Source organism: Dromaius novaehollandiae, chromosome 1, assembly GCF_036370855.1.
Source record: "Dromaius novaehollandiae isolate bDroNov1 chromosome 1, bDroNov1.hap1, whole genome shotgun sequence".
Lineage (NCBI taxonomy): Eukaryota > Metazoa > Chordata > Aves > Casuariiformes > Dromaiidae > Dromaius > Dromaius novaehollandiae.
The window spans coordinates 3231410-3245524 of record NC_088098.1 but is presented as its reverse complement, the minus strand read 5'-3'; the positions used below and the strand labels follow the sequence as shown (position 1 = coordinate 3245524).

The 14115-nt window shown below is 40.4% G+C and overlaps 1 protein-coding gene across 11 annotated transcripts in view; it reads right to left on the bottom strand.

Annotated features, from left to right (window-relative positions):
- Positions 1-312: 312 nt before the first annotated feature.
- The window catches only part of CELF2 (CUGBP Elav-like family member 2), a 515386-nt gene continuing 501583 nt past the window's right edge, over positions 313-14115 (bottom strand). For 6 of the 11 annotated variants that reach the window (XM_064501618.1, XM_064501504.1, XM_064501690.1 and 3 more), the window contains 3 exons: positions 13035-13178; positions 8366-8537; positions 313-7001 (listed from right to left, as the gene is read on the bottom strand). In XM_064501618.1, the coding sequence (XP_064357688.1) occupies positions 8410-8537; positions 13035-13178 (272 nt within the window). In that variant the 3' untranslated portion in view covers positions 313-7001; positions 8366-8409. The remainder of the gene's footprint in view (positions 7002-8365; positions 8538-13034; positions 13179-14115) is intronic. The other 5 variants (XM_064502029.1, XM_064501727.1, XM_064501914.1 and 2 more) reach the window with 1 other exon arrangement.

Below are 14115 nucleotides of genomic sequence, written 5' to 3'. Positions count from 1 at the left end.
AGAAGTATAATATTGTTTGCGGAAGAAATACTGTCTCATTATATTTTCCAGTTCACATATTTTCACTATTTTGTATAGGCTTAGTAGAAAAACAAGCAGGTTTAGGAAACGATGGAAATGTTTGCATTTCAGCATCTTTTGCTGCAAGTGACTGAAGAGTAAGACTTTCCCCCAACACACTTCAGTAAGTCTAATTTTCAGTTTCACTTATTATGGAAATATCAAGTGGAAAATACAACATTTGCCTGGGTATGGTTAAAGATCATATACCCAGTAAGAGTTAATGTAACAAAAAAGCTCCCAACCCTAGAAGCATTTTTTTTTCCATTTAATGCTCATAAAATTTTACAGACAACAGAATCCTTTCTTAAGCTTTATTTAAGAAATCGAATACTATTATAGTTCAATATATATAAGACACATCCAGTATTGTGTTCCTGATAGCAAGTGCATAGATTTTGTTAAGATATCATTTTTATATTTAAAAATTTTTTTTATTTTTATTATTATTATTATCCGTTACTCAGTAGCACGTTTCATGATCACACGAAGGGGATATTCCCGGTGATTTTGCTAAGAGCATGAGAGAAGAAACAGAACACAGCAAAGTAGTGAAACTACAACAGAGATGAGGAACAGAAACGACCAACTCGCAGTACAGTCGATTCCTGATAAGTGAATAATCCGATTGCTTGGTCACAATGCTTTATTCACTTATCAGGAATGATTCACACTACATTTTGTTAAACTGGTTTCCTTAGCCTAGTACCTAAGAGTCACGCCGGGCAAAGGCACGGGCGCCCGGGCAGGCTAGGCTTTAATCAGCAAGTCTTGTGGCGGCTGGGTGATTTCCCCCGCCGATGCGCACGGCTAACAGAGAGGCGTTTCGCTAACGCTGCAAGGTGCCTTACGTAATGGAAATTAAAAGCATGCGTTTAAGCAGGACAAACGGTTCAGCTGCGTTGCTTTAACTTTAAGGAACTCGTTTTTCCCCGTTGCTGAAATAACCAAAAAAAAAAAAAAAAAAAAGGAGGAAAAGGAAAGAAACTGTATCTTTCAGCCCTGAGTATTTAAAAGAAAGCCAACCGTAGTATGAAGCCTTTTTTTCCTGATGGTATTTTTGGAAGAAAAGACCTTTTGCAAAGCTCTAGTTTCTTTCCTAAGTTTGGAAAAGGAAAAACCAAACGAAAAAATCAAAAAGGCCACGGCAACTGAAAACAAAATCCTCCGCGGGGTCATTTACGCAAACCAGGCCGTGCTCAACCGCAGCCGCTGGCGTAAAATACTGCCCGCGCCGGGACCGGTGGCTCTGAGGACGGCCCAGGCCGGCGGCCTGTCCGCCCGGTGAGCCCTGGGGAGAAGCACGGCGTCGCATGGGTGCCAGGGCCCGGCACGGCCCTCCGCCGACGGCCCCACCGCACCTGGTCGCCTCTCGTGCTCGCTGAGAAGTGAGGGGGGAAAAAGGAAAAAAAAGAAAAGGAAAAAAGGAGGAAAAAAGGAAAAAAAGAAAAAAAGGAAAAAAGGGGGGGGAAAAAAAGGCAGTGAAAAAAAGGAAAAAAAGAAAAAAACCAGCAGCAACAAGCAGGCCGGCTCGTGAGCCACCAGAAAGCGTCAGGCCTCTTCCGCAGGCGGGAGCCGCCGGCGCGGCTGAGGCCGCGGGACCGTGAGGCCGTGGGGCCACGCGTGCCCCCCAGCCCCGGGGCGAGGAGGCGGCGGGGATGAGCGTCCGGGGGGGTCTCATAAGAGCACTTTTAAGTGGTCTTCGATTCCTGAGCATCACGGAGAGCGGGGCGAAGGCAAGGGGCGGGGGCGTATGGCTTGAATCCCAGAGAGCGCCCGCGAGCGCTGCTCTCTCCTCCTTGGGGTTGGTTTGGTTTTGGCTTTTCTGCGGTTTGTTTTTTTCCCCCCCTCCTCTCCAAATCCTAAGTCTGTACCTGGGGTGGGACAGGGGGGCTGAAGAGAGACTTTTGTAAACCAGAACAACACGTTATTTCCTTTCGCGGCTTTTATTTCGCTGCAGCAGACACCAGTTGGGGGAGAGCAGAGAGCTTCTCGCAGGGGGAAAAAAAAATATATTTATATAAGAAATGAAAAAAAAAAAAGCTCAAAGCTAAAAAAAAAAAAGCGCTACGGTATTTCTCTTGCCCCTTTTGAGATCTGTGTAATACTATCACCCACCGCTGAGCAGGATCTGCTGCGCCAGCCCCGCAGCACAGCACCACCCCTCTGAGCACCAGGGACCTTTTTTTTTCCTCCCCCCCAAGTTTATTCTTTATTTTCACTTCGAGAGGAAAAATTCTCCCTGTGCTCACTTGGATTTTCCCTTCTTTAATTGTTATATGTACAACTGCACATAACAAGCTTGTTCACCTGGTAGGTTGCTCTTTTTTTGTTGTTTTTTTTTTTTTTCTTTTTTTCCCGCGGCTCTCATGGCCCTAGTTAGGACGTGATTTAGTTTCTAAGGCGCGTTTGCCTCACGCCATATGCCGTCAGATGGCTGTGCAGTTGGGAAGCAATCCCAAGGCTATGGCCTGCAACGTTTCGTAGGCTGCCGGGAAGGAGCAGCAGAGTATTTGGGGTTTTTTTTTTTTGTTTTTTAATGACTAGGAAGAGTTGATCCCCCTAATCCGCGCTTTCCCGACTGGCTGAAATGTCACAGCCAAAAGCCAGTGTCACGGCGCCGGGAGACGCACTGGAAAGGCTTCCCGCTCGGAGAGAGCGTCCGAGGGCGAAGGCTACAGGGAAGGAGTGGGAAAGAGAGAGAGAGAGGGAGAAAAAAAAAAAAAGAAAACGAAAGCAAAGAAATCACACCGTGTCTAAAATGTACAAATCCTCTCTTGCCCCCCCCCAATCAGCTATTCACTTAGGTGGAATCGACTGTATCTTTTGTACACAACCAACAAATAGAGAGAAAAAAAAAGGAAAAAAAAGGAAAAAAAAAGGAAAAAAAAATACAGGGACGTGCAACAGTGAGGTGTGCAGATGTATTACCAACACAGAATGACCACCAACGATACAACACACAAAGTAGAGAGACAAGTATTAGGAAAATGGTTTAATATTGGAGACAGAAGCAAAAAACTGCATCACACAATAACATACGTTACAAAAATAAGTCTGACTTGTTTCAACTACACGGTTATGTTCACAATGAGGACAGGAGAATCAGAAAAAACTCTGATCTAAACAGCAAAAAAGCAAACCCCTAACGGCTTTAACTAATACATTTATCCACGCAAAGTGACCGAGTACTCCTAATTCTAATTACCTTATTGTGTAACTGCACGATACAGAATAAAAAGTGTAACTTACCGCTTTGTTTTTTTGTTTTTTTTCTGTTTTTTGTTTTTTTAAAGACAAAAATCTAAACACTAGATATAAGCAAAGGGAAAAAAAGAAATCAAGCCAAAGTTTTTAATTCTCTAAACAAAACCAACTCGCTTTCTACCGTCCAGAAATCAAACTTGAAAATCAGTCATGATCAAGGGGGCCCACGAGAGTAAGCCACAAAAATTGCCATTTGTTTTTTAATCTCCAGTATAAAAAGTTCCACTGGTACAAAATGCATAAGTACAATCAAGTTGTAGAAATAGGAAAGCCTGCTTTTTTTTCTTTTTTCTTTTTTTTTTTTTGGCTCAAATTCCATCAAACAACAAAATCCAAATGCATCAATAAAACAGAAACAATACTCAAATGGTCTTACAGTTTCCACTAGATTGCATTAACTTTGGCTTTTCTCAGACAATACTTAAAAACTAGTTTGTAATTCTAAACAAAATGATAGTATTATTAATCTACAAACAACAATTCTCACAGCACAAAAAAAACACAAATACATAGGCTTTTTTTTTTGTTGTTTTGTTTCGTTTTGTATGACATTATCCAAAAAGGTAATGAAACTACAGGATATTTTTTTTCCTTTTGTTAATTAGCACTTAAGATAATAAAAACAGAAACAGTAAAATGATTCCAGAGTAGCACAAGCCAAGGAACTGTAACCCCTATGGTGAAAGAAAGATGAACTTGTTACTCCTTTGAGGACTGCCATTTCATTGCAATTAGCTAATTTGCTTGAAAAAGAACTAGTCTAGGCTTTCGATTCGAATTTTGTAAAGCAATTTCCCTTGGTTTTTTTATTTTCTTCCTCTCTTATTAGGCCCTTGCACCCTTGCAGCTTTTTCCTTTCGATATTTTTGAAGAAGAGAGCGGGTGTGTAATCTGCCTCCCCGGAGGGGTACGGTTGGGTTTTTCATCTTTGCAGCTGGGATTTTTTTTTTTTAATTCCTTTCTTTTTTAAAAGTACGGTGTTTTTCGTTCCCATGCGGGAGCTTTTTCCTGCGCCGAGCACCCCCGGGCCTCCGGAAATAAAAACCCGCCGGGAATTTATACGGTGGGGGGGGGAGGGCGAGGCAAAATCAGGGAACACAGTCTAAACGATCCGAATGATGAGCTCATGTTATATATATATATATATATATATATGTATGTACATATATATAATATAACGCACGTGAGATGAAAGTTTGACTACGCAAAAGTTGCTGCAAGTAGTACAAAATAGCCCTCAAAGGGTGTAGGAAGGCCCCAGCAGTAGTAAAAACACGTGAGAAAAGTAGAGATCATTTATTTATAAGTGCATGTGCTATACGAAGGAAACTTTTTTTTGTTGTTTGGTTTTTTTTTGTTTTTTTTTGTTTTTTTTTTTGTTTTTTGCATCGCTAGCGGCTAGTCCTTTCCATCCCAGGGCCCTACGTAAAGAAGCGTCTAAAGCTGGGGGGGGGTCGAGAGGCGCCGCTGGGCTGGGGCTTGGTTGGGGGGTGCGGCGGCTCCGAGCGGGAGCGGGATGCCGCGGGGAAACCGGCGCCCCGCGCTGAATTGTCACCCGGGAAGATCTAGTGCAGCTGATTTCAGCAAAAGAGTTCATTTCTTTAAATTACAAAAATAATTTTCTTTCTTTCTCTCTCTCTCTCTCTCTCTCTTTTTTTTTCTTTTTTTTTTCCTTCTCCTCAAGGGTTTTTTTTTTTCAAATGGTGGGTTTACCACTCCGGTCTGGGAGTGGCTCACGCAATAGATAATTAAAGAATTGTTTTCTTTTTCTTTCCTTTTATTAATACTGAATAGCATATTCCAGCAGCATATTAAAAGCTCTTTTAAGAAAAGACAAAATCCCCAAAATCTAAAAAGGAAAACCACAAGTTAATTACTGTTTTAAATAATTTTAGTTATAGATACAGAAGAAATTTAGACAGCAGTAAAATATTTTTTGTCCTTCAGATCTGCCCTGTGCATTGTTCTGATTTCAACCATGTATTAAATAAACCACAAAAAACTAAGTATATATATATTTATAGATATAGATATATATATAAAAATAAACAGCAAAATGGTGAATGTATAAAAGGTATTAACACTCAAGACAGCTCTGGGTGGAAAGGGTTAAAAGTTCAAAACTTTCTCACCTTAGAGGTTTCCATACAATATGAAGAAAATACATTGTGAGGTTTGCTTTCACAGCATTGATGTGTGCAGAGTGGTTAAAAAAGTGAAACATGGGCACTTGTACAATGTTTTACAAAAAACATCAAAGAGAAATAACAAACAATAACAATTTCAGGCAACAAGACCACAGGATAGCAAGTTAACAAACTTTTTAACCTCTTTTTTTCTTTAAATATTAGGGATTTATACAAAACACATAATAAAATACCCATGTTATCAAATTACTTCACACAAGAAACACACTGAAGCTCTAGGAAGAAAGTACCTTTGGAATTTGGCACTATAGTTTCACTGATTTTTTTTTCTTTAAAAGAAAAACCGATCACATTTTGCTGAACACAAACACATCTAAATTGTTCACGATAAAAAAATGACATCAATGCGTCACAAGCCAACACAAACTTATTCTGGAATAGTTTTTAATTTTTCACATGAAATCCTTTTTTTTTTTTTTTAAGCAAACAACTTTTTTTGTGGTTTTTTTTTGAATCTTGTTTTTGTTCTTGTTGTTCAAGTAAACCAATTTTCAACTCGTCCTTTATAAACATAGAACACTTAAGACCATAAGACTCATGATGAAACCACAACTTAATTCACAGAAGCACCAACGTAACACATTTTACAGTAACCTTTCTTCTGTACATTGAAACAGTATAAAATATAGGTAATTTCATGTGCATTAAACCATGGATTGTCTAACTGTGAGTCAGTTCAGCAAAAGGTGACACAAGTAGGTAGCATTTGCCCTAAAACAGGGTAAATATTTTCTTATACTAATCTACAAAAAGTGGTTCTATATATATACTTTAATGAGAAAGTGAGCCACCTAAAATGGCCTTATCAAAAAACTTTACACTGCCTGAAAAATGTAAAAACTATTACAGACCTCTAGAGACTTAAAATCAGACAGTTTTTATTTCTCAAACTGTTTTGGAAGTAGTCTGTTAGAAACCAACATTCTGTGCCTCTGGACACATATTGCTATTGTCACCAGTGACCAGGCAGAATGCCAATCCCTGTATAATACTTTCAAGTCTGTTTTTTTTTTTATTTTTTTTTTACGAAATGAAAGGAAAACTGAAAAAAAAGGAAAAGAAAGAAAAGAAAAAAAAACCAAAGGAAAAAGAGAGAGAGAAGAAAGGAAAAAAAAATTAAAAAAAGAAAGAAAGAAAACAACATTTTGCCACAGGTTGTTTTTTTAAAATCCTATCATTAATTTATCTAAGAAGAAATTTTCAGTCTTGCATGAATGCAGCAATGGTTTGTGGTTTTTTTTTTTTTTTTGTCTGTTTTTCACATTGACTTCCCAGATTTCATAGCTAGATGAGGTCACATGCAAATTTCAAAAGGTCAAACTAGCTCAAAAGTCAGGAGGAGAACCAAGGATGATGTGAGGTCAGAAAGACATCAGAAACAATGACGGGACGATGAAACTTTTTTTTTTTTTTGAGACGCCACAGGGACATGCTAGGCAAACGATGGGCTAACGGGCATGGAGATGTCTAGGGAAAAAACAAGGAAGAGGAAAAAAGTTACACAGAGTCTATGCAGCACAAACGAAAAAAAAATCACTTTTATGGGTGCAGGAGAAAACGAATGCAAATCTTTTTTTTCTTTTTTGTATCAGTAGAGTCTAGGAGCCGTTCATGTAATTTGCATTAACTCACAATATTTGTCAACACGAGCACGATGGAGCCCCAAGAGAACCCGTCTGCAAAGGAGCAGAGAGAACGGATTCCTCTTTGGGGGGAAAAGAGAGGAAAGAACCAGTTTCTACAAGTGTAACATAAAGGTATGGGGGGGGGAGGGAAAAATAATAATAATAAAAAAAAGAGATCAGACAACCGAACTTTAAACTAGGTAATGGAAACTACGAACAAAATAACCAAGACGAGTACAAACAGGAGGATAAAAGCATGAACTGTAAAGGGTGGAGGGTTCAACAGTGAGAAGCGCCCATTCTTGGCACGATTACTCTAGAGACTACTTCAAAGGATCTAGCTAGCAGAGAGCTGCTCTTTAGGTATCCAATAAGTTAACAATAGGCAATAAATAACTTCCATTATTTCTGAGGCAGTAAAAATTTTGTATAAAAATAGAAATGCTTTTTACAAATAAAATTTACAGGCCTGTGGCTTTCTTTTTTTTATTATTATTAAATTTATCTCTCAAGAAACATCAAGTATTGTCACTCATTTTATTTTTTTTTATTTTAAACCCTGTAGCTTTAGAAACAGATCTCTAAATCTTTTTTACATTAATCCTTTCCAAAAAAAAAAAAAACCCAAGAACTTAAAAAAAAGTGAAATATAAAGACGACCAGTGTAAAATCAGACTAATATATAACAACACGTTGATCTGAACCGAAAACAAAAATCAAATCTTCTCGAAAACAAGTTGATGTAGTGGAAAGACTTGTTTCAATTTTTGTTGCAAAATAAGTGCTTCAACTGGCATGAGGCCATTTTGTTTAACCTATAAACTGCTGGTGCCACCCTGGTAAAATAGGATCCATCCGTACAAAACAACTATTATTATGTGCTAATGGCACCAGGGTTCACAGAGTTAAATTGCACATTTTTGTGTGTGTGTGTGTGCGCGTGTGTGCGCGTGTGTGTGTGCTGCTTTGAATTTCAAGATGTTTATTTTTTTTCATTTCTGTTAAAAAGGAGATAAATTATGCTGCAAAACAAAACACAGTAACACAACTCAGTAATTGCTTGGCAAAGAAACGGGAGCCAAGTCTAATAAGGACAAGTGGGGAAATGGAAGTGGTAACTGTAAAAATAACTGTCTCTTGGTGAAGGTTGGCTATATGTTCTTTCTTAACCCCCCTGCAGAGGACAGGTTTGCTCATGGGACTTACCCTAAGAAAGCTAAAATAAGAGCAGTAAGCATCTGGGGTTAAGATCAGTACGGTTTGCTGTCATTTTTGGAGCGTTTCAGCTGAACCTTCAAGCGTTTCATGCCAATCTGAAAGCCGTTCATAGCCTGGATGGCAGCTTGTGCAGAGACGGGATTGTCATAGCTAACAAAACCTGCGAGACACACAACGGGGGCGGGAGAGAAAGCGAACCGCGCGTTAGAGCAAATTTCAGAAGGCTTTTTGTTTGGATTGCATTATTATTAGCTGCTCGACACATTTACCTCACTTGCAATTATTGCTCTGATTACAACTGCTTTCCTCTCCCGCTCCCCTTCCTTCCCCTTTACCTTCATGCAATACTCCTTCCCTAGCGGGGATGCAGGTGGCCAGCTTTGGCGCAATGCAGTTTCCCAACCTGTTATTTATCTACCTACCTTCCGTGCTGAAGACACTTATTACGGTAACACTCATCACCGTAACATTTACATACCTCCCAGCCTATTAGGAAGTACTATTAGGCCAGTCTGCAGATGGGAAGCTGAAACAGAAAGCCTGGTTAAAGACACAAAACCCGAGCTCGGATGCCTATAGGCATTTTGCATCTCCCAACGCAAGTTCACGTGCGCTGGTCCTGCGTGGCATGAAGCCCTGGTCTCCTTGGGCCTCGCCTAGGACAGTTGCAATATTAGTATTTCTCCAGCTTCTTCCTGTTCAAGATCTCAAGGTGCATTAAATGTTAATTAATTCAGCCTCCTGCTCCCCAAAGGGGTGTGCGAGCATTGAAATTAAGCAACATCATAAAGACAACGGCAGGGCTTGACAAGAGCGCCAGATTTTCTGCTCCTCAGCCCTGAGCACCGACTAGGGGGATAACACTTGCTCGGGTAATGCAGAATGGCTGGCCCGGCTCATCTTCCTTTTCCCCCAGAGACTGAAAATGCTGTGTTCGTAATGGACTCAAACCTCCCTGATTCTGGAAGCTCAAAATTCATTTTCATATCTGGGCCTCCCACTCGTAATTGTAAAGCTCTCCTAACTGCTGCTCTGCCTCTGCTCTGGCTAATTACTACTCTATTCCAGCCCGCTATTATGCATCTGCTTTGAAATGCTCCCCGGTCTTTCCACTTGAATTTGCCTTAACACATATCCCTTCTCTATTAAAGCACAGATCCCACACACTTTGTTTTCAGTGCTGACACAGACGCTTCTCAGCTCCTCTCTTCTACTAACTTTCTTCATTTGTGCTTAGTGTCTGCATCCTTTTCTGATTCCTAACCTCTTTTTACTATCATTTTCACTTGTTCTTTTATGGCTTTTGCTTCTCCCTCACTGCTGCCCTCTTCCATCTTCAGTGTCAAATAATATGCTTTCCCTATTGTAAAAGAAAAAAACCCTATCAAGTCATTCGGTCCCCTGCCTGACCTCCTTCCTTCATAGACCTATTGTTCACCTTACATCAACTTCACCAAACTATCTACCTAAGAGTCTTCTCTGACAATTCGGCCTAACTTCTGCTCTTTCCACTCAAAAACACCTCTCACTCAGACATCCATTGACCTTCTCCCAGCCAAACCAACATATTCTCTCCATGTTCTTCTCTGGTTGACTATTCATAGCCTCCTTAAGGTATAAGAAGTATTCCTTCATACCTTCCTTGGTTTTGGCAACTCTTGCCACTTCCTCGCTTTCTTCCCTTGATCATTTCCTCCTAATATTATTTCCATATCCTGAAGAGCTTCATCGCTCTCCTCCTTTCTCCTCCCTACTTTCTTCTAGGAGATCTTGCCTATTCACATGACTTTAATTGCTGCAAGAGTGCAACACTGCACTCTTCTGTCTACCTCCATCAACAGACAGATCTCAGCCTCAGTTGTTGGGATTTCCTCAGGAATAGAAAAGAAGTCTGCCACGAGCTGGAAGGCAGCTGCAGCATTTTCCAGGCAGGTGCACCACAGTCAAGGTGCAGCAGCTGTTAACTATCTTGACAATTTTTCCTCTATAACCTTCCTGACCTTCATGTTGTTCTCTTAAGTTCATTCAAAATGGTTTTCTATTACGAACTTACCATCACCCCTCTGTATCTTCACTCGTTTCTCAAAGCTAGGCACCTGATCTAAACTAGTCACTTAGGTGGCATGTGTAAGTCAATGAAAGGAAGTGGGCATATTCAGAGGTGGCTTTTCCACCCACCACTCACCTCAGCAATTTAGGTACCTCCACTAATGACTGAGGAATAATTAGCTTAGGCTACGCTTACCTCCCAGAGGGTGGAGGTAAGCCACCTCATTCTGTGTGTCTGTATTCATTTCCTTGACTCAGCCACAAATTCAAACATACGCCCGCTACGCTGCCTCAATGGCATGGGCCTTTCTCACCCAGCTATTTCCATTCCCAGTTTGTCTGTCCACGCAGAATGCTGGACCTTAGCCTGTTACACTGGCATCTTGTCCCTTATTGAGAACCTTCATTTATAAAACTTAGGGAGGAACCTGGCTTTCTCTCCCATTATTCATCTTTTTTTCTGATTGCACCCATTCATTATTTCTTGCCTGAAATTTAAACTACAGGTTACATGTGGAAGGGATGATGTTTCTTATCGATTTTCAAAGAACCTGTCATGATGATATCCTGTCATGATGAGCCTCATCTTTGTTTTAGGTCTCTAGGTACCTCTATAACCAGGACAAATATTTTTAATCATTTGACTAACCCTTTTTCTATGAAGCAGACAGCATTTATGCATTGATGACTTTGGGTCCCCCCCTCCCCTGCCTTACTTTTACACTCTCTCACTTTTGTTACTGCAGGGTTTATGAAAGGCAAGGGAGAAGCTTAAAGAGTGAAACCCTTTGACTGCTAAATCAACCAGAGGTCAGGAGAGCTCATGGAAGGGTATTTCCAGGGGTAAAAGGGCTGTATTGTCATCCTCATGGGGCCAATACAAATATGGGGCCAAAACAACAAAGGCCATTCTTACTAATAAAGTGGAGAAGGTATATACATAGATAGAATATGTTAAACTGGCAGGATTCATTCTGGCTTCACCTGTGATTAGCAGTATCACACAGGTGGTCACCTACTGAATCAGAAAATCCCAACTTTCTCTGCCACTGCAGTACTTTTTGCTTTTAAAGCTGAGCGCTCACTGGTGGCAGATTATCTGGGGAGGAAGAATGAGGAATTTCAGTGTTAGTGAAACCTGACTAATGCCAAAAGGGCACAGGACTCCTCCATCCGTTGGGTATTAATCCCTTCCCTGCCATGTTCCTCCAAGTAAAACTCAGTGCCTCATTCTAAGTTAGATAATTGTGTCCTTTAAATCAAGACAAATAGATAGGTAGGTAATCAAAGAGTACAAGGAAACCCACCAAAAGCAAGTGTGGGAAGTGAGCTGATGAATTGAGCCCCCTGCCCAAACTCATCTATGTTCTTTCAGGATTAATCAAAATGCAGCAGCTGTGATGACCATAGCTTGATTTGACATTTCATCAAGATTCCTGGAGACTTCAACAATCATTTTCTCACCCTGACATACAGACTCAACCAGTTGCAGATCAATGGGGATCCCATTCCAATTTCACTTTCAACTTTGCTACAGCCCCCAGGAGTGTTATAACCCATTGCAGAAATGTATGGGACTATATTAGTCTAGAGATGAACAATTTCTGTAAATCCTCGACAGATGGAATTCTTCAAAAAGGGCCTGTATGAACAGGCAAAAATGCAAAAATAACGTAGCGCCCTTTCTCTAAACCTAGTTAACTTTCCAAAAGAACTAAGGACTTGTCTTGGAGTGAAATATATGAATGATCATTGGGCCCTGTCTAGATAAATTCAAACCATTTCAAAACAGGTTAAAGCACAATAGTTCTTCCTGAATGGTCCTCATGTAGATGAGCTGTTAGACAGACATGTTTTAACAAAACCTAGATTTAAAAAAAGTAATGGTATGCAATCTAATCCGTTATTCAGAAGACATTATCCCATCCAACCAACCCTAGAACTTGTTTTATGCCAACATATCATATTCTCATCCTTTACCATCTCATTTCCCGGCAGCTCCAAGCATCCTCTGGAACACTTGGCACTGACTGTGCGAGGCTGCCTTCATCCCTTCCCTACGGCAAGGCGAGGTGCTGCCTTCCATGATTCCCCGGACCCTCCTGCAACTGTTGTAGCTACATAGCTAGACACCAACTGCCTACAAAGTGTTGTGAACTACACGTACGCCCCATTCAAACACTAATTACACAATCTTGTACTTAATTCAGAAGAAAGAAATTCCTGTAATGTAGAAGTAATGGGTTAAACATAGAGCATTTTAAAGTGGCTCAGCTATACAATGGAGAATAATTAGGTACCCATAATAAGGCAGCTTAATAGTATACTAAATGACATTCCCCCACATAGGGTGTAATTAGTTTCATGTACTTGACACATTCACGCGAGATGTCAGACTGGAAGATTATTATTGTTTCTTCATATCCAGTTTTTAGTTAGAACTAGTTTGCCTGAGCATTTTTCCATTTTTTTGAGGATTACGAGTCCATTACATTGGGAGTGAGATTCCAGAATGACATTTCTCACATTGTCATTAATTTTCCTGCCCGGCCCCTTCTCAGTGCAATGCATGTGGTTTTTACTATTTGATTTATTAAATTTGACATACCAAAGCACTTGCTCAGATTGGTCTGTTTGTCAATGAAGACTTTAGCAGAGATAACATTTCCAAAAGGCATGAACATCTGCAGAATGTCCTGGTCTCCAAACTCCTGGGGGAGGTGGTAAATAAAGAGGTTTGCCCCTTCTGGACCTTTAGGAAAACAAACAAAGTATGAAAACAGCTATTACAATTTAATCTATTTTTTCCATAATACTTACTGAAGGTGATAGTCAGAAAGCATTCCACTTCCCGACTTTGAAGGAATACAAGTGGATCATCAAAAGAACAGAGCTGAAATGCGGCTCTTAAGAGCATCCTATCTTGCAAAGTGTTTACTTGCTATGACTACTACAAAAGAAGTTAAACTGCAGCCTCTCTCTTTAATTTGCATGAATGTCTTTTGGTGTAATTAGGGTTAGAAAGCAGGTATGCAATGTATTACCCTTGCACAACACCTCACAAACTGCCTTACACATCCTCAGGGGTTTGTGGGTTTAATTCCAGCTGTGGGCACGTCTGGAAATGCAACAAGCTGGGGTCAGATTTGAATATCAGAGATTGAAACTGGAGTGCTAGGACGTTGGCTGTGACAGGAGGCAAAAAAGTAAGACAAAACAAAGCTTTCCAGCTGGAAGTCAGGGAAGTCAGAGAGAGAAGGATACCGAAATTGGCTGCTATTCATTGGCCCATTTGCATGGATGCCCATTTTTTATAAAAGAAAGATTTTCCCTCTATCTTCTGGAAGAAACTTTGCAAAATAATAATAATAAAAAAAGTCCAAAAATAGTAGCTGGGTTGAAATGAAAGTGGCTTTAGTCAAATTTGAGTTTGCAAAGAAAGACGCACGCCAAAGCATCTTACTTTGTTTTGAATATTTTTTCTTATGAAAGCATCCTGCTATGGACATGCGGCCTTCCCACTCAGGGACCAGGAGCAGAAGTGGGACACAAAGGGGTCGAACATTTCTGGTGCAAACAGATCTAGACCAACCTGTGGAAGCATTGCCTTGCTTAATGCATTGCAAAGCCCACGTGTGCCTCAGATCTCCTTGGTTTTCTAGGGTGGGAGAGGAAAGCATGCGCCAGAT